This window comes from Myotis yumanensis, unplaced genomic scaffold, assembly GCF_028538775.1.
Source record: "Myotis yumanensis isolate MYYU_CA2020_CCGP unplaced genomic scaffold, mMyoYum1.0.hap1 SCAF_4, whole genome shotgun sequence".
Lineage (NCBI taxonomy): Eukaryota > Metazoa > Chordata > Mammalia > Chiroptera > Vespertilionidae > Myotis > Myotis yumanensis.
In genome coordinates, this window is record NW_027223755.1 from 82,928,139 (window position 1) to 82,952,471 (window position 24,333).

Here is a 24,333-nt window from a genome sequence, read left to right on the forward strand (position 1 = left end):
TCTTGATGTGAGCAGAGTTAGGGGCATTGTCCGTCCATCTGCGAGCTCATGAGAAAGGTGAGGCAGGTGGCAGAACCTGGCTTCCTCAGGGACCCCCTCACCAGGTCCAAATGCCCTGCCAGCTCCATGTCCTGTCCCAGGGGAGAGCCCTCAGGCTGCCCCGCTGCCCCTGGGGCAGTGTGAGGGTTATCAGGAGCACTCTGCACCCCGTCTATGAGATCAGGGTGACCACACCACTGGGCTTGCCGAGGGCCTCCCTGCAAACAGCCGCTCTGATTTACCAAGCCGCTTCTGGGTGCAGCTCTGGGTCTCACAGTCTAGCTCAGTGGTCGGCAAACCGTGGCTCGCAAGCCACATGCGGCTCTTCGGCCCCTTGAGTGTGGCTCTTCCACAAAATACCAACTTCTGCGCATGGGCCACGAAGTTTCAATTGCACTGTATGTGCGCACCCGCACATGGTATTTTGTGGAAGAGCCACACTCAAGGGGCCGAAGAGCCGCATGTGGCTTGCGAGCCGCGGTTTACTGACCACGGGTCTAGCCCAAGGAAATCATTTCTAATCACGACCGAGCTCTAGTCCCAGGCACACTGCAGTCACTCCCAGCAGGGCGCAGTCTGCACCCAGTGCTGAAAGGGTGCGGGCCTCGAGGGGTCCGAGGCCTGGGGCCCCGCAAAACGCTTATGGGAAAAACACCACAGACACTGCGTGGGGGACCGTGGAAGCGCTGCTAGGCTGAGTGTGGGGAATCACGGCGATTTCTCCCGGGAGCAGGTCGCTGGGTTCTGTAGGAGGAAGTCTCCTTCCCAGGACAGAAAAGGGTAAGTGCTGGGACGTGAGATGATCCGAGAATACTTTCCTCCAGAGGCCTGTCCCTCCCTCCTGCACTGGTCAGGGGGGCCTCAGGCTCCCCAAGCTTCCGTCTCCCCATCTGTACCCCAGGGCACAGACAGGCTGTGACTCCGGGTGACGTGAGTGCCCCAGCACTTGGAGGCACTCGGCAAGCCCCCCCCCCCCCCCCGAACCCCACAGGGCTCACCGAATCCCAGGGGCTGGCCTCCGATCCGCACCATCTTCCAGAGCTCTCCGGATGCGCTCGTGAACAGCAAGTTACTAGGAAACCTTCAAGGAGCAAGGAAAGCCCCAGAGGCTGATGTTCAGCTGCTCCCTGGCCAGGGCTCCAACCGCCACAGGATGGGCCCCAGGACCCTGCCGAGCCCTCCACCCATTCTCTCTGCACCCCCCTCGCCTGGGGGTGGGGGGACAGGAAGGCAAGGTTGGGACTGGCTGTGCAACAACTGCCCCTCCCCAGCTCCACAGAGGGGACTGAGGGGCAAATGGTACTCGAATGACCCAGGGCCCTCGTCTCTGTGAGTTGCCTGTCATCTTGGAGACAGGGCCCACCCACCTGCAATGAAGGGTTGTGGTGAGGAACTATTAGGGACAGAGTGGGTGATGTGCCCACCACGGAGCCCAGCCCACCCTGGGTGGCCCGGCTCACCTCTGCTGGGTCTGCACGTCCATCACCAGGGAGATGTAACCCTCGATGAGGGAGAAGGAGAAGAAGCGGATGTGGCCACAGTCGTCACTGGCAGCCATGGGGTCCTTCACGCTGGGGGCGGGGGGTGCTGGTGAGGATGGAGTGGGGGCCCCAATGCACCCCAACCCCTGCCTGTCCTGCGCGGTAGCTTCAGCACGGGGTGTTGGGAAGAGCACTGGCCTGGGAGAGCCCCTACCCTGCCTTGCTGAGTAACCCCGAGCCAGTGTCCCCGCAGGTCTCTGTGCAATGCACACAATTCCACGCATTCGTGGAGGTGAGCCCCCGCCGGCCCCCAGGGCAGGCTGCACGGCCCCTTCCCGGCAGGTTCTCTGTCCTTGTGCTGGCCCACACCTCAGGGCACGGTCTGTGGCCACTGCCAGCTCACTGGAACCTGCACCCCCCAACCTGGTGTTGGCCTAAAGGTAAAGCCGACTCTGAGGGAAACACAAAGCCTGTCGTCCTCGAATGAAAACCCCGAGTTTGAAGCTCAGGGGCAGTGGGGTTTGTGAGCATCACCAAGGTTCAAGGTTCCCAAAGGAGGCCCGGCTGGTGCTGCTCAGTGGGTGAGCACTGACCTACGAACCAGGAGGTCATGGTTCGATTCCCGGTCAGGGCACATGCTCCCGTCGTGAGCTTCATCCCCGGCCAGGGGTGTGCAGGAGGCAGCCGATCAAGGATTCTCTCTAATCTCCCTCTCTCTCTCCTATCTTCTCGGAAATAAAAAAAATAAAAAATAAAGATTCCCAAGGAAGAAAGTCTCCCTTCTTAGACGGGGCCATGTCTCCCACCACCGACCCCGGACAAGTGTCCAGGGCAGGTCTGTGTCTCCTCCCTCAGACTAGCTTCCAGGGCAGGTCTGTCTCCTCTGAGACGGGGGCTCCGTGGCACAGCCATGTTCCTCTTGGCCCGCCCCCCCGCCCCTCCTGCAGCCCCTCACACCCAAGGAGACCCTACCCGTTGGAGTAGAACATGACGTCCATAAGGAGTGTGGCGACAGCAGGCAGCGTGTCGGGGTCCAGGCTGGTGACACAGAAGCTGTTGCTGGGGCTGGACAGTGGGTGGATGACGGGCCTCTGGACTGTGAGTGCAAAGACAAAGGTGCCAAGCCGGTTAGAGGAGCAGCGGGGGCAGGTGGGGGCAGGTGGGGTTTGCTGCAGACGCTCTGGGAGGCCTGGCTCCAGGCCCTGTAAGCCCTGGTCTGTCATTTCTTCAGCCTCCACCACCACCTACAGCTCTTCTGCTAGTCCAGGCTCACCCAGGCCCGGGGCCCTTGCACATGGCATATCTCCTGCCTGGAGTGACCTTGCCAACCTTCACCACCTGGCTGAGCTCCTACTTGTGCTTGAGCGTCAGCTCCACAGTGGCTGCCCCTGGAAGGTCCGCCCTGACACTGCGGGCCAGGTTGGGAGTGGCCTCTGGTCATCGCCGGCTGTGCCCGCACTCACCACCCTTACTAGACCTCGGGCACAGGGTCTGACCAGGACGGCTGAACCATGTTCTGCCTGGAGCTCAACTGATGCTCTGAGAATGGGCTGTTCTGGGGCAGCACCTGGTAACTTTTTTAAAAAATTGAATTTATTAGAGTGACATTGATTAACAAAATTATATAGGTTTTAGGAATACAACTCTGTCGTACATCATCTGTATAGCCCATCACGCATTCACCACCCAAAGCCAAGTCTCCTTCTGTCACCACTTAGCCCTTTGACCTTCTTCTACCTCCCTCCACCCCCTGGCCCCCTGGCAATTACTGTCCTGTTGTCTATGTCTGTTTTTTTCTTAATCCCTTCACCTTTTCCACCCCAACCCTCCTCCCCTCTGACTCACCCATCTTGGGCTTCACGAAGCCATTGGTGATGCCAAGGTTCTCGGCGGCCACCGTCTCACCATTGACGACCCGCAGAATAGTGAACTCTGATGACAGGGTGTGGGTGACAAAGGGCAGGTCCCGCTCACGTACCTGGGACAGGGAGTTGAGGACATGAGTGTCTGGTAGTTCCTGGATCGAGCGGGCCTGGAGGCAGCGACCCGCCCTCCCCTCCCCCCCACTCTGAGATGCTGCCCCAGAACCAGCTTTCCCGGTCCTTGCCTCTTGCTGCTCTGGTGGGGGGTGGGAGCCTGGGACCAGGGCACACCTCTCCAGGGCAGCAGGAAGGATGCAGAGGGGAGAAGACACGACACGGAGGGCTGGGAGGTGCAAGCCGGTCCCCCCACCCCACCCTCTTGAATGCTGTGCCCAGACCTGTCCCTGCCCCTTCCCAGGCCCATGCTCTTGAGGGTGGCCATGGCCCATGGGAGGAGAAAGAATGACTTGGTGGCCAGGAGCTGCTGCTGGCCCCAGGACCAGACAGACTTGCCATCCCAGGGGGTGTGGGTGGGGAAGAGGGGAGACAGATGTCCAGCTGGGACGATACCCCACCCACACGAGCTCCCCAGACCTCACTTCCTGGCTTCCAGGTCAAACCAAGCATGACCCCCATAAAAGGCAGGTGGAGGGCGCAGGAGGGCAGAGACCAGCTTGGGTCATGCTAACATTTGACTGACGACCCTAAGGTCCCCCTGGCCTCTCTCTGAGCTGATCAGAGAATGGGGACCACAGAACTCTGCAGACAATGCCTGTGGGGGGTGTCCCTGTCGCCCGAGAGCTGCGGTTACCAGGATGAAGTCCGTCTGGTAGGTGGAAAGCATGAACACGGAGATGTTCTGGTCGGCCAGCGGGGCGATGACCGACTTGGCGATCTTGGTCACCCCGATGGGCTGGGAGCTGGAAAAGCTGCCACCACCGGACACGACATTGAGGGCCAGCCAGGTGGCATCTGCCACGCTCAGGTGCTCCGAGGAAGGCAGCTCTGGAGGGGACACAGAAGGCAGGCCTGTGACTGATGGGCCACAGGTCCCCAGAGCAGAGCAGGCCAGAAGTAGGGACTGACACGTGGGACCAGCTGTGTGACCTTGGCCAGCCCACCCTCTGTGCCTGAGTGCCCTCATCTGTCAGAGGCGAATGGGACCGGCCTCAAAGGCTCTGCTGTGGGAGGACCAAGCCGGGAAGCCCTCAGAGGACTCTGGATATGTCAGACGGCTCAGGAGGGTGGGAACTACGGGGACATGTGGTTTATCTGTGTTGGGCCTCAGTTTCCTCAACCGTCAAAGGATGAGTATTAGCAGTCAGCAATGATTTTGTTATTTTCAGTCCTCACTACCCTCTGGGTGGCAGGTGCTGCCATCACCACCTACACCAGTGGAATGAGTCCCATGGTTTTCAAACTGGGTTCCCAGGAACCTCCCAGGAGGCTGGGGTTGGAGGGGAGCCAGGAGAAGACAGGATAGGGGCCTGGGTTTCCTCTTTGCTTCAATCAGACCTGCCTGCTGGGCTTCTCTGGAAGAACGCCCAGCTCCAGGAGGGCTCCTGAGGGTGCCACCGCCAGGTGGGCAGTGACGGTCATCCAGTCCTTCCTGAGAGCCAGCAAGCCCTGGGGGTTGGCACTGGCAGGGGCAGCGTGGGGGAGGCTCAGAGCGACAGCAAAGAGCAAGTCTCCCTGACCAGCTCGTAAAACCTGGGCTCCATACGTTCGGACCGTCCCTTTCCCCCATCCTGAGAGCCCCTGGAGGAGCCTGTGCCCGGGATGTGGGCACACGTGTCTCCAGGAACACACAGCCACGGAGCTGACCCTATAGGCTGGCACAGGACTCTCCACGTATCACAGGCACCTGCTCAAACCCACCCCCCAGAGGGACTGTTACTCCCCCTGAGAACACCACAACCAGAGCTCCGAGAGGGCGGTGATTTCATGGTCACTTAGGGAAGGACAGTGCCAGGACCCAACCCAGATCTGACAGCCTCATGCCCTGTCCTGGGCGCCGACCGGGAGGAAGGGTCAGGTCCCCAGGAAGGAGAGGGGCCCAGACATTGGTGAGGAGGATGGCGATAACCAGGGAAGGCCGCATGGGCCTCAGGCAGGATGGCGTGAGGCCCCACCAGGCTCCTACCTGCCCAGCTCTGGTCGTCATGGCGACCACAGCCCAGCGAGCCCATTGGTCATATCAGCTGAGAAGGGCCAGTCTTTGGCCAGGCTGGCTGGAGAGGCAGGCAGCTTCCCAGAAAAGGGAAAAGGTTTGGGAGGAAGAGCAGGAGAAAATGTTTTAAAAGGCACTAGGTCTCAGGTAGCCATGTCTGGTCTCTCTACCCATTACCCAAGGGGTCAGAAGAGAGACTTCTCGGCCCCAGGACCGAGAGCAAACATGCTCCCAGAACCGGAGGCCCAGCTCGGATGTGAAATGCGAATAATCTCGCTCTGGCTCTCAGCCCTGGACAGAAGCCCCGAGGTTCCTCAATGGCAGGCCCGTGGTCACCGCGGAGGCTTCCCAAAGGGGGCGGTTGTCAGAGTGGCTGGAAACCACAGCATTTACTGCTTCCGGCCCCGTGGACACCCAATGCTGCCCTGGCATTCTGGGGGAGAGGGAAGGCTGAGCGGGCCCCCTCCCCACCCCGGCCAAACCTCAGGGCGCTCAAGTGCTGCTTTGGGGCTGTGGGGACGAGCTGCCAGGAGGCGGCACACTGGTTCTTCCCTAGAGGAAAAGTGGACCCATTCTAAGACTGAAGTGGGTCACTGCCCATCGCCCCAGACCCTAAATATAGCTTCTCGGAGCTGAGGACGCTCCCCGGTAGAGGAGGTAACAGTGTCTCGCCACCCTCCTGGTCACAAAGTTGGGTGACTCTGTTGCTGGGTGGGGCTCCCTCCTCCCCAGGAGTCCCCCGTTTTGGCCGAAGGACCTGCAGGTCCCTGCGCTATGTGGCCGTGTCCTCCACACAGAGCCTGTTTCTCAGGCTCCGCCTGCCCCGCCTGCAGCAGGGTCGAGTCCTGGCGCAGGGCAGGCGGGTTTAGTCCTGGCTGTGTGACCTTGGACCCTGGGCTTTTGTTTTCAAATGTGGGATGATGAAATCAGGAGCGACTGGAGAAGGCGCTGGGAGGATTAAATGAGATAATCCGCCTGGAGCGCTCAGCTGAGTGCCTGGCACCCATCTGAGTGCTCATCAAAGGCCAGAGCCTTTCTGGTCACACTGCTGGTGTTTTGCTGGTTCTGGATGGCAGTTGGGTCAAGGGAATCAAGAGTTTAAAAAATGTCCACTTTCACTGTAAAGGAGCACAGCTGACCCTTGAACAGTACGGGTCTGAACTACGTAGGTCCACTCATGTGCCTTGTAGCCACGAGCATGCCTTACAGCACTGGGCGGGAGGGAGGCGATCCTGTGTTTGGAATGAGGCCATGGAGGCCCCAGGGGCCTGAGCAACTTGCCCAGAAAGATCAGCGGCGAGTAGCAGGGCTAGATCCGAACCTGATCGTCTCATCTTAGCCCAGGATGAAGCCAGCAGTTAACTCTCAACATCTTCCTCCTTCTACCTTTTGGCTAGTCACGGTCCAAGGAGCATGTTACAGACACCACTGACGCAGGGAAGGGCCCTGTGACGGGCGGGGGCCAGTGAAGGGGTCCTGATTAGCACTGCGCCCCGCTTAACTGCAAACTAAGATGCTGCCCACGACCCAGAGGTCAGGGCAGGGGCTGCCGTGCATATTGTTTTCGGTCCTCACGAGCATCTAACAATTGCACATAGTAGGTGCTCATTAAACATGTAAAAGACCAAACGACACACATGCACACAGACCCCTCCGGTTTGCCATGCAGATACATAGCATCCATTTGAGCCAAGAGCCTCTGAAATTCCACACGAAACAGGAAGCAGTCTGGTTAATGTCACTGACAACTGTCCCACCCTCCGAGGACAGGCTCCGCATTTGATGCACATGTGAACTGCAGACAGCTGCTGGCTCCTAACAGAGAAAGCTCCGCGCTGATGATATTGCCAGCGAACCACAATCAAGGTACCCTGGCCGAGGGAGGCCCTTGGGTGAGAAGCACCGTTTGCAGAACTGGGAGACGGGGCCCCATCTTTCACACAGCATGGCACAACCGTAACCCCTCCCCGTCCCACGGGGGCAGCCACAGCCCAAATTCCCTTTCCGAAGAAGAGAACCACGCCCAGAGCTGAGGCGAGAGGGTGAACTTGGCAGCCTCCACCCCAAATCTTCCCCTCTGGGGGCCTTCTCACACTGCCCTGGCCACACACTGGCCCATCCCCCGTCTCCCATGCCCCTGACCTTGGTCTGTTGGGATTCACCACAGCATTTCCTGTTTCAAATGGGCCCCCGTCACTCAGGGACTGTGGGCACCTTAATGTCAGTTTTCCCTTTTATAAAACGGGTCTTTACTGATTACCCTCCGGCCACCGGAATGATCCCAGGTGGTGACGCATCTCTGCAGCGGGTACAGGGGAGTCTTATTGTGTGTACTTGCCCCTGTAACTCTGCAACAGGAACATGAGAGATACTTCACTTCTTTAAATGTACATATTTTTTTTCTGGGGCAATAACAGCTATCTAAGCAGCTTGCTTTGCTAGCCTGGAAGGGAGACCCTTACCCAGAAGCCACAGAGCCCCGAGGCTCCTGGGGTCAGAGATGGTGTCTCTCAATTCCAGCTACATCTCCAGGGCCTACAAGATGCTGGCACACCCCAGGTGCTCAGTAAACACAGCTTCCTGCAACCCTGGAGGCTGCTCAGGTAACCAGCCACTCCTCTGCAGGGCATCTCCCTGGTTAGTGAGAAATCCTGCAGACATGGCCTTCCAGGGCCTGCAGAACCGGCTTGCCAGGTCCACGGCCTCCCTCTCTCCTTGCTCATGGTGTCTGCTCATTAGCTGCCTCAAGAGGTAGAGACTTCAGTCTCGTCTGGGGAGGAGGATTAGACAGAATATCTATTACCAGAGAACAGATACTCGGGAGCGTTCAGATGCCACCCTTCTCAGCAGTTCTGCATGAGAGGCATGATGAGTGCCCATAAGAAAATGGAAACGTGTTTGGTTTGCCCAAGCAGTGTCCGAGTATCCGTGGCTCCTGTACTCAGACGACGTCTGCTGAATAAATGAGTGAATGACTACACGGGTGCCTTCGACGACGAGGCAGGGCCTCCTGTGGGGCCTGCCCTCTCCCTGCCCTAGCCCCGAGATGCCCCTCTGAGTCAGGAAAAGAAATGATGTCCTTGTGGGGGGGGCGGGGGGGGGGGAGACCATCCCCACACTGGTCGGTGCTCTGGAGCGCCTGCGGGTAGGATGACAGAGTCTAGCTGGGAGGTCGCTTCCCCGGGGTGTCAACAGGAGAACCGGAAAACAACCAACTTCTGACCATGTGCCATTTCTCAGACCCCATTTTAGGAATCGACCTGCATAAGGACAAATGTTTCACGTTTAAAGAGTCTATAATGTTATCACTGGAGAAAAATTAAAGTAAGTTTAAACCTAACCGTAGGGGACTGGGAAGGCCGCGCGGCAGCTGTGAGCGGCTGGGACGGCACAGGAAACTTTAAGGTGTAACGTGACATCAATGTTAAGTGAAAGCACTTCTCCACATGGCATGGTCACAAGGAAAGTAAAAAGAGACAACGAGCCCTGACCGGTTTGGCTCAGTGGATAGAGCGTCGGCCTGCGGGCTGAAGGGTCCCAGGTTCGATTCCGGTCAAGGGCATGTACCTCTGTTGTGGGCACATCCCCAGTAAGGAGGTGTGCAGGAGGCAGCTGATCGATGATTCTCTCTCATTGATGTTTCTAACTCTCTATCCCCCTCCCTTCCTCTCTGTTGAAAAATCAATAAAATATATATATTTAAAAAAAAAGGAACAACGTGCACAGAAAAAAGCTAGATAGGAAGTACCAAAAAGTTACCAGTTGTCTTTGGGGTGGGACTGTTTCTTAAAAATGTCGGACGTGTTGTGTCCTCTGCACGTTTTGAAGAATGTGGTTCAGACACCAGCTTTGGGGGAGCCCAGCTCCATGCTGCGTGGACGCCTGGGCAGTGACATCCCCTTCCTGTTCCCAGCTCCTCATGCACATACCACCTCCCCAGAAACTACCGTGCGTCAGGCAGCACAAGGACAAACATAAGAAACTGTAATAATACAACTGCAAGGATGTGGGGGGAAGGGAGGGTGACTGCTGACAGGTAATGGGGTTCTTTTGGGGGTGATGAAAATGTTCTGGAGTCGGGTGGTGATGGCTGCACCACCTGGTGAGCTGCCGAGTTTTACCGTGGTGAATTCTATGGCATGCGCATGGGATCTCAATTTAACGCGTGGAAAAAAGGCGAAGGGACATCATGAAGGATGGCACCTGGGGCTCGCGCCAATGGGGACAAGGACTGAGGACAATTTAAAGCGCCTCACTCACAGCAGATGCTCAATGAAATGTGTGGCTGCTTTAGTTCTCGGCTGGGGAGGCACGGTGTCGCGGACCCTGTTAGCTCGGGGCCTTCCTGGGCAGGCTCCCGGGCAGAGAGCGAGGGGCCACTAGCCAGGAGACTGGGAGAGGAGACTCTCCATGGGGTGTGGGCGGGGGGCAGAAATAAGGAGGCGGGCAGCCGGCCTCGATGGCAGGGCACGGTCCGGCCACATCCCCGGCGGGAGCAGCACTCACCCAGGAAGCCCTCCTCATCGACGATGATGGTGTAATCCTCCGGGGTCTCAGTCAGACTGAAGAACTTGCACCTGTGTGGATGGACAGACAGACAGACACGGATGTCACATTAGTTCTGCATTAGTCCTGGCCAGACACTGTGGTGACCCAGCAGATGAATCGGTTTACCCAGAGCTCTGACTGCAGGCTGCCGGTGACCTCCAGTAAGCTGTGCCTACCCCCCTCCCTCCTGACTCAGGAGGTCTCAGAGAGGCCTAGAGATGGTGATCGTCCCCTCTGCACCCCTAGTCGGCAAGCCTCTGGGATCCTGTATAGGCTCAGATCCCACTTTCTCAGGGAGGAAGTGGCTGAAGGGTAGGTCTGGCAGGGGCCATGCAAATGAACTGTCTTATCCATGGGTCCCCACATTCCAACCTCTAGGTCTCTGTCCTGGCCCCCTCCTCACCAACTGAAGAGCTCCCACTGTCATTTAAGTTCTAATTCACATCACCCAGACGACAGCCCAGCCTCAGGCTACTCTTCTCTGCATGGGAGGGGGTGGACGTCTGTGCTGGTTTTGGGACACAGATCCCTGAACGGCCACATGTGACCTTTGGCAATACTACTTAGCCTGGGGTGTATGATGCTCGTCCCGCCCCCCCCCAACTCCCCATCCATTTCCCAAGGCCAGGCAGGGACTGGTAATCACTCTGCCCCCTTTTATCTCATCCCTGCTGTCTTGCCCTAAGCATGCTCTTGGTGCCTGGCAGACTAGCGGGGCTCCGTGTCCAGGCTTTCCGTCACGGGGTAATGGGGTCCCCACCCCTCAATGCCTGTCTCTGTCCCCCTCAGCCAGGACGGCCCCCAGAACGGCAGCTGCAGGGAGAGACGGTGTGCACAGGAAACGTGGTCACTTATCTGGCATCGCTGCTCTGGAGCGTGAGGCCCAGCACGGGCTCCATGCCCGGCGCGTAAAACCCATCCATCACGGGAGCCGTGACAGAAAGAGGCCCCACGAGTAGCCCCAGCCACGGCCGGATATCACTCCACAGATTAAATGGGAAAGGAATCTCTAGGGGATGAGCACGGCAGGGACCGGGTGGCTGGAGTGCCCACAGCTCTCTCCTCCTGGCCGTCCTCTCCTGCCAGCCGCCCCGTGACGACACTGAAGCCCGACCACGGAACTCGGCAGCTCCCTTTTACTTTAGCCTTTACATTTTTCACAAGGAACGAGAGCAACTGGAACTGGAAGGAATGCAGAATGATACTGCCGTTTGGAAAACAGTCTGGAAGTTTCTACAAAGTTAAACGTACAGCGACCACACGAATCAGCTATCCCACTCCTGGGTACTGACTCCAGAGAGAGAAAACCTATGCACACACAGACCTGCATGCAAAGGTCTGCAGCCTTTATGTGTGATCACCCCAAAGGGGAGAAACCCGACGCCCTCCCTTCAGCTAGAGACTTGGCCGAGCGGAGGCTCAGCCACACCACGGGGTCCTGGCTGGCAATGAAGAGGAACGAATTACTGATTCCTGCTGTCATGTGGATAAATCTCAAAGGCACTTTGCTAAGTTCAACCCGGACTCAAAAGGTTGCAATATATATGATTCCATTTACGTGGCATCTGGAAGGGGCAAAACTGTAAGGACTGAGAGCAGATTCGTGGCTGCCGGGGGTTGGGCCGGGGTTGACTTTGGAGGGGAACCCAGGAACTCTTGGGGTGGTGGGGTGTTTGGCATCTTGATTGTGGTGGTGGCTACAGGATTATACGCATTTGTCAAAACTCAAAGAACTGTACCCCGAGGGTGAATTTTACTGGGTGTAAATTATACCTCTGTGAACCTGACTTTGAAGGAAATGCCTGTGCCAGCATTGTGAACAGGGTGGCACTTACTCTCCTCCCTCTGACATTCTGCCCAACCGACAGCACACTCTCTTCCACTTCCCTCCAGCGCTTTAGTTTGCAAATGCCATCTCTGTCCCTGCCTGTCCACATCCAATTGGCAACGACTGCCTGGACAAGTGAAATCTGTAATTGCTCGGGACAACGGCAAATTATCACCTTAGTGCGTGGCAATCACTGGTCTGGCCCAGCTCCTTCTTGGGGACTCCTGTGCACCCAGAATGAGCCTTGGAAAACCCCCCCCCCCAACCCCCGTCCTTGGCCTGCCATAAGCAGGTACTTGCTGGGTGGGGGAGAGAGCCCTGTGAAGGCTAACAGATGTGGCATTTGCTCCCAATGCCCTCTCGGCTGTGAGGGACATTCCAGAAATAGACCATATAAATCATCCTGGAGGCACAGGCACCAGCAGAAGGCAGCATCGGCCTCTGTGTAAATGGGGTATGAACATGTCGATGTGACCGTCTCACCCTTTAAAACCCAGTTTAAGGACTGGCACCAGCCACCTCCTCTCCCTCACCTCCCACCGAACAGGCGGGTCCTCCTTGATAGCCTACAGCCTTACACCGTGCACAAGAGGGTGTTAAGGCCACTGTGGGCTGCTGGTGCCTCACAACTCCAGGGGAGAGTTCGCTCGCCTCACAGTGTATGTGAAGTTGCCCTCAGACCTGGGCAGTGCTCGATGGGAGCAACTGTGCATGATGAGAACTTGCCACAACCCGTTACGAATACTTGTTTCCCCAGCAGACCATACACTCTCACAGCAAGGGCTGGAGGCTCTCTGTACACACACCTGGCTGGGCACAGGACCAAAGCTCACTGTCTGATGAGCAATAGAGTAGACTACAGCCACATACCTACCTCCAAGGCCAGAGAAGCCCTAATCGGAACAAGCCCTACGTGCTCTGGCGTGGCACTGCCCTGATGTACCCTCTGCTGAGAGACACTAAAGTCCCTAGTCCCAACTCTGTGCTCTCCAGTGAGTCGTGGCTACATCCACACCATAGATGCCAGGCCCCGCTGTTTGAGGCCTCTCTGCACTTGGTCTACAAGGAGCGGGAAAGAGGACCCAAGCCCAGCAATCAGCCAGCCTACTAGGAAACCTGAGGAGGAGGAGATCTGCTTGCCCTCTAGATGCCCTCGTGGTACTTAGGAACAGGATGAAATGACAGGAGAGAGCAGCCTGGAGAGCGAGAAGATGACCCTAGGCCTGGAGTCAGGGGCCTGGGTTCCAGTCCCAGCCTGGCCCCGGGTGGTGAGCCCTGGGCTGCTTTATTCCTCTGTACAACGAGGGCAGCTTCAGGGTGGGCTAGTTCCCATCCAGTTCCAGCCTGGGCAGTGCCTGGGCCACCGGGAACCCTGCCAGCTCCATAGCAGGGTGGACCAACAAGGCACGTAGACACGATTCCAGAACCGCTGAGTGTCTGGAAAATACCTTTCGAGGTGAAGCAAAAGCCCCAACCAGAACCCAACACAGATCTATCTGCTGCCCAGGGAGCTGGGCAGGTGGTGTCCCAGCTCGGAGGAGAGGGCTCATCCATCTCAGTCTGTGTGAGGAGTGCCGCAGAATCGAGAGGACACAACCTGTGCAACTGTGTGCCATGGTGACTGGGCAGGTCCTGCAGGAGCACTCAGGTAGATGGGATACAAAACTCTAGAGCTCTCACCAATGGAGGAGGGAGACTGGGGAACAGCAGCTCTGGGTGAGCCCTGGCTCGGGACACACCCCAAGAATCACGGAAGTCCCCTGTCTAGGGGGTGCAATGCATCGCTGGGCTCCGTGAACAGAGCATGGGGACTGGATGAGAGCAGGCCACACCAGGAGCCATGTCTGTTCAGAGTGTCAAGGCCAACACGGAGCCTGCCCACAGGAGCTGAGGGGACCCTGGCCTGCGCCCCTTTGGCCTGGGGAAGATTCCAGCCACCGCCTTTAAGTCTCTGTGGTTATTGTGGACCATGGGTTGTAAGCCACGTGGCTGCTTATGGCTGTGTGACCTTAGGCAAGTTACTCCCTGTGGCCCGTTTTCTCATGTGTACAATGGGGATAATAACAGTATCTACCTATGTCACAGGGTTGTTGTTGAAGAATAAATGACGAAAACCCCGTATGACTATGGTGAGCACTCAATATGTTGGCTATTTCTTCTTGGTGCGCAGACAGAGCTAAAGGGAGGCAGCAGGGAGGCCAGCTTGTGTTCCGCGTAAAGAAAAGCTCTACAGCCAGCTGACTACCGAGACCAATGGGCTGGCTTGGGAGGCAGTGCATTGCCAGTTCTCTGAAGGGTACCGCTGCCTCGAGGGGGAGGATGGATTAAGCTGAGTCTCTGATTCTCTGAAACACCTGGTTCCCACACACTGAGCCCAAGTAAAAAGCTTTGCTGAAAAGTCTCCATTCACCTCCCCAATAGCTCAATTCCCAACAGGTAGGCAGGGAAGGAATGATGATGTATGACGGAAGAGACGGACCCAGCTCTACACGGCCAGGGAATCTGCGTTGCAGCCAAACCTGCAGCCCTGGGCCCAACCCTGCTCCCTGACACACCACACAAAGGCCTGGGCCATCTTCAGACATCTGGTGTGTCTGAGGACAGCGGCCATCCAGATCGCCATTGAGTGGAAGTTCCTATTAGCATCCATCCCGCCTTCTCCACTCACCTGCCGGCTGTGCTCACTTCCTCTCGGCTCCAGACCACAAAGACCCCTAACGTAGTCAGGGCTCAGCAAAGGCTGCCAGTACGTGGGACTCTCCTGCAGGACCCAGGGCGCTGGGAAGTGGGAGCTAGCTTTGTGGGGCCGGGGCCTGCTTCCTGCAGGCCAGAACACCCTGTGCCAGCCAGGCCCTGCCAGCTCCTCAGAGAACAAGCTCAGACCTTTGCCGTCACAGCCTGACCAGCCAGGCCTTGAAATGAACCCAGAGCCTTCACACGCTACCAGCGGGACCGAGAACAGTCTTCCAGCACGTTCTGGGTACCTGTTTACAAACCGTTCTTGTTTTTTTTGTTCAAGTAGGGCCTCTGAATGCCCATGAGCCCATTTACAATTTCAGCACCAACCGGGAAAGCCCGGAGTCTTTCTCGCAAAGTGCAGCCCATTCGGACTGGAACCAGGGAGGCTTGGCCACGTTCTCTGCAGGACGTCACAGTGGGGACATGGAGGGGCTGGGTCTGACCCACTCTGCTGCCCCCTGCCGTGCTGCACAGGAGGCTCACACAACCTGGCGACGGAGCAGAGTGCGTCGCGCCTCCCCAGGGTGCTGGCCTGGTGTGTGTCAGCCTTTGTTCTCTTAACTAGCAGCAGCGTTTTCAGGTTTCTCGTGGGTCCTCCCTCAACAGATCTCTCGTGTTATTTACATTTCACTTCTACTGTCTTTAACAATTACAGGCGACCGTTTCCAACTGTAGTTAGAAAGAAAGCCCGGGTTAGTTCTGTGATTTGAAGGGCAATCCTGAAGAGGAGGTTCTTTTCCATTATGGACGAAAAGAAATCGGCTTATGTCACGGGCGGCCAGGAGAATCAGACAGTGTGGGCAACATCGCTTGTAAATTCTAGGGGGACTTGCACAGGTAGGAACTGCAGAAAAGGGTCAGTAGGGCAGAAGGAATTAGTAGGGTCTGGATAAAGTCCCTGAGACCCAGGCAATCTTTCAGTCCTTCAACAAACCAGTCAGTCACTGTTTCAGGTGCTAGGGACACACCTTAAATAAGACAACTGGAGTTTATATGTGGTGGGGGGGGGGGGGGGAGGGAGAGATAATAAAATAGTGGATCAGATGATGGTGCATACCACAGAGCAAATAAAACGTGCAGGGAGGCCCTGACCGGTTTGGCTCAGTGGATAGAGCGTTGGCCTGTGGACTGAAGGGTCCCAGGTTCGATTCCGGTCAAGGGCATGTACCTTGGTTGCGGGCACATCCCCAGTAGGGGGTGTGCAGGAGGCAGCTGATCGATGTTTCTCTCTCATCGATGTTTCTAACTCTCTATCCCTCTCCCTTCCTCTCTGTAAAAAAAATCAATAAAATATATTTTTTAAAAAAGTGCAGGGAGGACAAGGGCTAGCACAACAGGGGTTTACAATTTAAAGACGGAGCAGGAAGTGGTTGCTAGGGGCTGGAGGAAGGGGGAGATGGGGAGCGATTGTTTAATAGACACAGAGTTTCAGTGCGAGAGGATGAAAAAGTTCTGGAGTTGGATGGTGGTGATGGTTACACAAACAATGTGAATGTACTTAATGCCACCGAGCTGTACACTGAAGAACAGTTCAGATGGTACACCTGTGTCATGCATATCTGGCTACAATAAAAAAGTCGAGCAGGGAAAGGCAGGTCCCCACAAGACCTGTGAGAGGTGGAGCATGTTGCTGTCCCCGGGAGGCCAGAGCGAGGAGACGGTGCAAAGCCCCGAGGCCAGGAGTGACAGAGGCCAGATTGGCTGAGTGGCCGGGGCAAGGGAATGACAGGCAATGACTTCACAGGCAATGGGGGCAGGATGATGCCTTGTGGCCCCCGTGAGGACGGGGTGAGGACCCCGAGACCAGTTAGGAGACTACTCTTCTTCAAGGAGCTGGCAAGAGCCGACGGTGGTTTGGCCCAGGCTGCCGGCGGTAGGCGTGGGTCCGCTTGTGGCCAGGAAATAATATTCAACAAATTGGGGGAGAAACATGAGGCCAAGGCAGGGAAAGACTGTGTCCCACGGCCAGTGTTCTGGTTGGAGGCACCAGGAAGGTCGGCAGGCAGAGGTGGGGCCCTGCATTGGCCAAATCTGCTCACTTTTAAATCTGGTCCCAACTGCTTTAGTCCTTTCCTCTGTGGAAACCTGGGGCAGGTAAGACACCTGGGGCTGTGGGGCTGCCCCGAGGCCTGGAGCAGAGACCTGTGGAGAGCTCTGGATGGCTGCCTGTCCCAGGGGCCGGGCAGGGGGCAGGGTCGGAAGGGTCATCCAGGGTAGGACAGTCTGGGAAAGGCCTCTGGCTTTGGGAACACACACATACCCCAGTGCAGGGCACACGTGGGACAAGGCCTGGAGGTTTACTTTCTTCCTTGGCGGGGGGGACCGAGGTGGACAAGGCCCCAGTGGCAATCTTGGCTTTACCACCTCCCCGAGATGAGGCGGAACAACTTATTGGTCCTCAATTGGCCCCAGGTTCCTGACCTGTGAGAGAGGCTTGGAAATACCTCCCCTGCAGGTTAGGGTTTAAGGAGGGACTGAACATACATGGATGTGCTCGAGACGGCTGAAGTGTGGTCACTCGATGCAGCCGAGTGGCGCAGCTGGCCTGGGAGTGAGGGGAACGGGATGTCCCTGGCAGCGTTCCTGTCTGGAGTGCTCAGGCCTCGCAGACAGGAGCACACCTTCTGCTTGTGGGCCCTTGGCTTCTCTGTGTTCAGAGATCTCTTTCTGGTTTCAGATCTCCCCATTCCTGTGGCCCCCACCCCAGCCCTCAGCAGAAGTCCAGCCATCTCACGAGGGACCGCGGGGCCTGGCCCAGCTTCCGCCCTTGCACCCACCAGCCCATTCCCAGCGAGGGGAACACCTCGGGTGCTGCTGAGATGATTCAGGCCTGTCTCCGCTGCGCCTGGACCGTGGTGGGGCCAAGTCTTTCTCAGCTAAGTCCCCGTGCCCAGCACAGGACTAGACACTGGGTCTGTGCATAATCAGCACCAAGTGCATGTGCGGTATCATTAATTAGTGTTTTCCAGACAGGAGCACGGATGCCCAGGTAGATTAAGGCAGTGACTGCCCCGGGTCCAATAGGCTGTGCAATCTCTAAGGTGAGGGCACCTGGAGGCATGTTCCCCATGACTCAGCTCTTCCCGGCGAGATTCCACCTTCTTACATATGTATAATGGGAGACACTGACAAGAGAATTTGTAATAGCCTGTTCCCAGCAACAAAAACCTGGCCACGCCCCAGATGCCCATCACTGGAAGAGGAGGGGAACGACGACAGAAGAATATTACCCAACAGTCTAAACAAACAATCTATGGTGACTTGCAAAAATGTGAAAGAATCTTAGCAATGTAATAGGTGGAAAAGTCCCCAAATATGACATACAGCATGGTCCTCTTTTTAGAGTTAAAAGCAGCTTAAGAAAAACCCCAAAATCAAATGACTAGAACACCTTTACAACTGCCCGTAGTTGCAATAGAATGACACGAAAAGGAAGCAAAGCAATGAAGAACACAGTTCCCTGGGCATGAGTGGTGGACGCAGGAGACCTCTGGTTGAATGTAGGGTACCGAGAGGTCCTATTTCTGCTCTGGCTTAAACACGAGCTGATTACATCATTAACTCTGATTAGTTAGATAAATGGATAAGGAAGGCCATGCAAGGACGCTCGATGGGTCAGGGTCACGAACCTGAGCTGAGGTCCCCTGGGGCAAAGGAGAGACTGTTCTCTGGGAACCTGGGCCAGGCAGAAGTTTAGAGGGAATGGGCCTGGGGTCCGGCAGAAGGGCGTGGAGGACCCAGCCACAGAACTGGAGCTGGCTCAGGCTGCTGGGCGAAAACAGGTGTAGGGCACTCAGCAAAAGAGCCTCCAGAGGAGGTGGCCTGGCAGGTCCAGGTGCCAGAATCAGGCAAGGGGCCCAGGATGAACGGGCAGGACTGGTCCAAAGACTACAATCTCCGTCATTTGGGTCATTCAACTTGACTCTGGCCAGCTGCACAGATGTATTGTCACCCCTCAACTCAGTTCTCACAGTCCAGCCATCTACCTGACCCTCCGAGGGTGCTGTGGTAGTGGTTAATGCTTGGCAAAAAGCACCGCTTTAGAGCCAGGGGGGCCAGGGTTGGAGTCCCAGTGATGGTATCAGCTCCGTGGTCTGACATTTACACGGCCCTAAGCCGGTCTCCCCATTCGGAAAGGGGGGCATAACCCCACTGATTGCTGGACCAGGGGACAGGCTGGCATCTCTTCAGGTACAAGCACCGGGCACACACGCGTGCTCCAACAGCACCAGTCTCTTTCCTTCCTTTCGGATGAGGGCACTGACATTCCCCTGGTTTTCTCCTGACATAGTGGAAGCTTATTCCACTCGCCCTGTGCCACACACTATGGTGAGGACACACACACAACCTCCTATCCCCCCAGGGGGCAAGCAGCTTTTTGTCAGCGCACTGAAAACAATAATCTAAACAATCTGTAGTACGCGTCCCCCCCACCCTTCCAAGTCCCTGACACTATTAATTGGGAACCGACAGTCCCCAGAGGGCTGCTATTACAGGACTTTGGAGCCAAGCTGGGGTACTGTGTGGAGTTGTTGTCCTGTTGCCTGGTAACCCTGAGTGCCCCTGGCTCCTGGGTCACCTGAGCGCCTCTCATCTCCTGCGGCCGCTCCAATTCTGTACTGGCTTTGGAGCAGGGTGTCCTGGGTGGCCCCCTTAGCTGACCCCAATCCTTAGATAACCCCTGTCTAGGACTGTCCTCCTCAGCTATGACCTCCAGCTCAGAAATCTCCACAGGGCCTAGATCTTGCCCCTGCCCGTTCCCCCCTCTCCGCGCTCCCCCCCCCCACCACTCCCATCGGCTCAACCCTGTGTCTTGGCTCTTGATTGGGCATGTATGATCTGAACCCCAACCTGCATCGTCTTCAGTTTCCTAATATTTAGGCCAAGTGGCGAAACCCCCTCCCCCTCTCAAAACATCTGTTTTTCCCATCCATCTTAACCCTTCTCTCTGGTCTCAGAAAAACTATCAAGGCAATCTTCCTTTTCTTTCTCCATTCCCACGGGCGCCTCGCTCATACTTGGCTTCCTTGTCTTAGTGACATGCAGGCTAATGTTTCCTTCATCTTCATCTCCTCCTCAGGCCACTGCCTTCTTCACTCCCCTTTATCACCAAACAGGCCTCCAGTTGGTCACTATCAACCCTCTATTGCCACCGGCTGGCCTCACCTTCCATCTGATCCTGTTCAGCTCACCAATGACCTCCACCAGCCAAATCTGACAGCCTCTTCCCTCATGCCCTCCTGTCCTTGACCTATTGGCTGGACCCCACGAGGCTGGCCAACATCTTCCCTTGGACGCTAGAAGCTACCACATAGCCTCCTCTAACTTCTGACACTGACACTCCTCTTTTGTTTCCTGTAGTGACTTCTCTTCTCCTCCCATGCAGGTGGCTCTCAAGGGGGCCTTACAGGACACCCTCCCTCCAATTCTCACTGGGTTCCACCACTGTGGCCCAGGCTCTCCCAGGGCTTCCGATGGGCACTCCTCTGCCTACACTGGCTGCAATGGTCTTAGCCTCATTTCTCACACCCACCCTCTGAGCCAGGAATGGTTGATCCCCATTTCGCAAATGAGGAAACTGAGGACAGCAACCTGTTAGGTAACCAAGACTGTGGCTTGTGCCCTCATCCTGATGGGATGCACGGTAACTGCACACCACTCACTCTAAAGCTCCACTGCTGCTCCCCTTGGGCTTGGCCTGCCGCCGACCACCAGGGCAGAGCCAAGGCCTGGGGCTGCCTCTACCCTGGGGCCGAGAGGCTGAGTCATCTCAGAGAACATTCTCATTTTCAGTTGCTGTGGCCAGCTAACACTGGAAACTTGATCTGTTTACTCTCAGATTCCTAACCCAGCAGAGCTAGGCCCTCACACGGGCCTCTCCTCGGGCATCCTGGGCGACAAGCCCTGCCCATCAGAGCTCTGTTCCAACAACAGACCTTAACGGGGGAGGCGGGGGGGGGGGGGGGGGGGGTGGGGGGGGGGGGCGGGCAGCAGACGGGGAGGGCCATTTCTAAGCAAACTCGTGCAGCAAATCCACTGAGATTTATGAACCAGATAAATGAATTGAGGGGAAAGAACTGCAAGAGTTTGTTTAATTTGTGGAACAGTTTACCACAGGTTCTGCATCAAAACCACAAAAGGAACCTTCCTGGAATCACCCAGATAGGAGGGCGGGGCACAGGGAGGCCTGGAATCAAGGCCGAGACCACTGTGTGCTGCCTCCTTCAGTAATGCAACCTGGACAGATGGAGACCCAGCCTCTATTTGCATACCCCTCGGGAGGGGGAGCTCACTCCTTTGCAAGGCAATTCATTCCATCATGGGGCAGCTTATTTCTAGAAACTCTATCCATGTAGCCTCTTTTTAACTGACACCTGGCTAGTCTTAATTCTGCCGTCGGGAACCTATGGATATTTGCTCCAGCTGGAAAAATGACAGGGAAGGAATCCAGTAGGACCACCACCACTCTTCCTACAACGGGAACAGAGCGTGGGCAAAAGCCCTGCATAAAACCCAGCTTTTTACTGCTTAACGCACTGGCTCTCAACCTTGGTTGCACACTGAACTCACCTGGTGAACTCTAAAAAGTACCCAGTGGGCCTGCTGAGGGTGCAAAGCTGAAGTTGGAAAGCCAGAGAGACTGCGGGCCAGCCTCCCTTGCCGGATGCCTGGGCCGACTTGGCTAGGAGAGGCTTAACCCGGGGCTTTAGCTCAGTGAATCCGTCAGCACATGCTGGTGGCTCCCTGGGCGAGCGGCTCATGTAAGGAGCCTCTGCGTGCCACTCTGAGGCCTCAGCCTGAGCTCCCCCCGCCGCCCCCAATCAATGTGAGCACCCAGGGTGGCATGTTTAAGCTGGGCACAGCAATGCCTGTTCACCTTAATGCCAGCAGGGAGATGGCTGAGGGACCAGCCTTCTTGGCTTGTCTGGGAACATCCTGGTTTTGGCACCAAAAATAGGCAGAATCACATCGAGGCAACTGAAGTTGGGATAGCATGCAGGAGAGGGAGTGGTGGCTGGAAGAGCGTGGTGGGGAGGCTTCTGGAACCCTGGGAACCTTTTCCTCCGGTCTTGCCTGGGTGCTGGTTCCCCGGGCCTGGTCAGTCTGTGGGACTCAATGGCCGCACACATACCATCTGTGCACGCCCCACGCGGCTGCTGCTTCACTAGCAGAGAAGGAAAGTCCTAGCCTTTCTTTCTGTCCCCCTTGGGTCTTCATGTCAGTTGAGCAGACATGCTGGGTGGTCTGCCTGGAGGTGGTCACATGGCTCCTGCCCCACGACGGGCCTCCAAGGTCCCCAGAACAAGAGTTTGAGGGGGCAGAGTTGGTGATGTGAAGACGCATGAGGAGAAAGGATACTTGACCATCGCCTGGACGATACCCTGCTCCCTGGGCCGGGGCTGAGCAGCAGCTCCAGAATGGCACTCGTCATTTTAGGTGAGAAATGCTTTTCATGAGATCACGTCTGAGCTGGCATCACTACCTCTTCCAGGTAACATTCCCCCCACAAAAACTCTTTATTTGTAACTCTGGCATAATTTACAGTAATAAAACGTGCAGATTTCAGGTGTGCAGTTTGATGAGTTTTGACAGATGTATACGGCCACTGAACCGCCACTCCTTCATGCAAGGAGCCCTGGACATCCTCTCCACGGCAGCCTTCTCCGCCCCCTTCCCTCAGTCCTGACACCCACGAGGGCCACCCTGCTCCCGTTTGTTGTCATAGGTTCCGAGCGCCTGCTGTAGCTCTCAGAACCACGGAGTGGGCACTAATTTGTGCCTCGCTTCCTTGGTTCCATGTATTGATTTTGAGATTAATCCGTTTTATTATATGGGTTGTAGTTGTCTTTACTGGTGAATATACATGTATGTTTATATATATTAATAATGTATTATAACATATTCTTATTTATCTTCTCTCTTGATAACATTTGGTTGTTTTTAGTGCTTGGCTATTATGAATAAAGCTGTTATGAACATCTTTCTTAAAAATATCTCCTGGCTGGTTTCCTAGGCCCTTAATTCCTTAATTTCAGCTCAAGCTCGCCCTACAGAACTGCTCTGCACACCTCAGCCCATCCAAGCCGGCCTGAGCCCCACCCTCTTCCTGGGGTGGGTCCCTGTGCTGAGGCCGAGCCCCTCTGAGATGGGAGGGGTACCTGCTGGGATGGGGCCCTGGCAAAACCCAGCACACAAAGCATATCACAGTCTGTTGTGGTCAGGCTGTGCCACAGGGAAAGTTTGGATAGGAAGCAGTGCAAGCCCCCCTCGGTGCAGGTGTCTGGGCAGGGCTCAGGGAGGGATGTGTAAGCGGAGGCCTGGAGGACGAGACGCAGGCAGGGGTGACCCAGACCTCAAGGAAGAGAAAGGACCCCCGGCAGTGTGGTAGGATCACTACAGCCATGGGCAGGTTGAACATCTTCTACACATTGTCACGCGACGTTGAGTGAAGAAAAGCAAGCCTAGAAGACGACACACAGCCAGATGCCCTTCTCAGGTACACACAGGACAAAGCCATAGCGTCAAGGGAAAGAGAAGTGTGGGTGGACTGCAGTGACCGTCAGTGTCATGGTCGCAGTGGGGGTAATACTATTCAAAGAATAAAACAAAGGAAAGAAAGAGCAGGATCAACACGTCTGTCACAAACCAAGGATGATGAGGAATCAAGTTCGGTGCACCTGAGATCCATGAAAAATAAAAAGGCTCTGAAACGTTTGAGCGACAGGTGGGGCCTATGCAAAGAGCAGCTCACGTTGGCTGTGGAGGGGAGAACTGGTCCTGTGTCTCACAAGGATCCTGCTGTTTGAGCTCTGCTCCTGCTTGGGCCCATCTTCTCTCGGTGGTGGAAGCTGGGCTCAGGCTCCATTCACTGTGGTCCACAGCGGGACCCAGGGGAAGCTGAGATGCAGGACCCAGGAACAGAAGCCTGTGTCTGTGGCCAGGTCAGCACCGAGGCAGCCTCTAGCCCTGAGCCCCTCCAGCCGGGAGCCTGGGAGGATGGTCAGGAGTACCAAGAACAGGGATTACAGCTCAAAGGCCTGCAAAATACTCGGGCCAAAGAACCAGGAGCGAGACGCGCTTTCCATATTCAATACCCAGGAACATTCTTCATTTGCACTGAGAAACATGTGGCCCCCTCAGCCCATCTTTCTTCCTTGTACTTTTGGGAAAGAATATAGGGAGAAACAGTCCGGTAAAAGCATGACGACGCATGGGCCTGGTCCTGGGTCTCAGTGTGTGGGGACACAGAGTGGAAGGGACTGAGGGTGCTAGGGGTCGGGGGTCCCCTCCCTACTGGAAGGGGGCAGCTGCCACTCAGCTCGGATCAGCTGCTACCATGTGGGTCCTGGATTGCAAGAGCTTCCAATTTTTCAAGGAAAAACGGAAATCCAGATTTTTGTGATCTATCTCAATGTTGAAATGTTGGTATAATTTTGAAAAAACACACTGGATGGGCCAAAGAAAACACTTCTGGCCTACAAATGCCCTGTTTTCCTTTCCCAGACCCCCAAAGTTCTCAAGTGTCTTGGGTTTTGGGGGCAGTCAATTTCCTGAATGGCAAGAGGTATGTGTGTGTGTGACCACTCCTGAGGTCAGCCTGGAACATCACGGCGGGGGGTGTGGGCTGAGGGCCTGAGGGACTCCTCAGACTTTCCTGGGCTGCCT

The 24,333-nt window shown here is 56.1% G+C and overlaps 1 protein-coding gene across 1 annotated transcript in view; it reads right to left on the reverse strand.

Annotated features, from left to right (window-relative positions):
- The window catches only part of CASTOR2 (cytosolic arginine sensor for mTORC1 subunit 2), a 49,619-nt gene that overhangs the window by 6,893 nt on the left and 18,393 nt on the right, over positions 1–24,333 (reverse strand). The window contains exons 2-7 of the mRNA XM_070412830.1: positions 10,059–10,129; positions 4,194–4,387; positions 3,366–3,498; positions 2,493–2,616; positions 1,500–1,610; positions 1,038–1,120 (exon numbers count right to left, since the gene is read on the reverse strand). Coding sequence (XP_070268931.1) covers positions 1,038–1,120; positions 1,500–1,610; positions 2,493–2,616; positions 3,366–3,498; positions 4,194–4,387; positions 10,059–10,129 — 716 coding nt within the window. The remainder of the gene's footprint in view (positions 1–1,037; positions 1,121–1,499; positions 1,611–2,492; positions 2,617–3,365; positions 3,499–4,193; positions 4,388–10,058; positions 10,130–24,333) is intronic.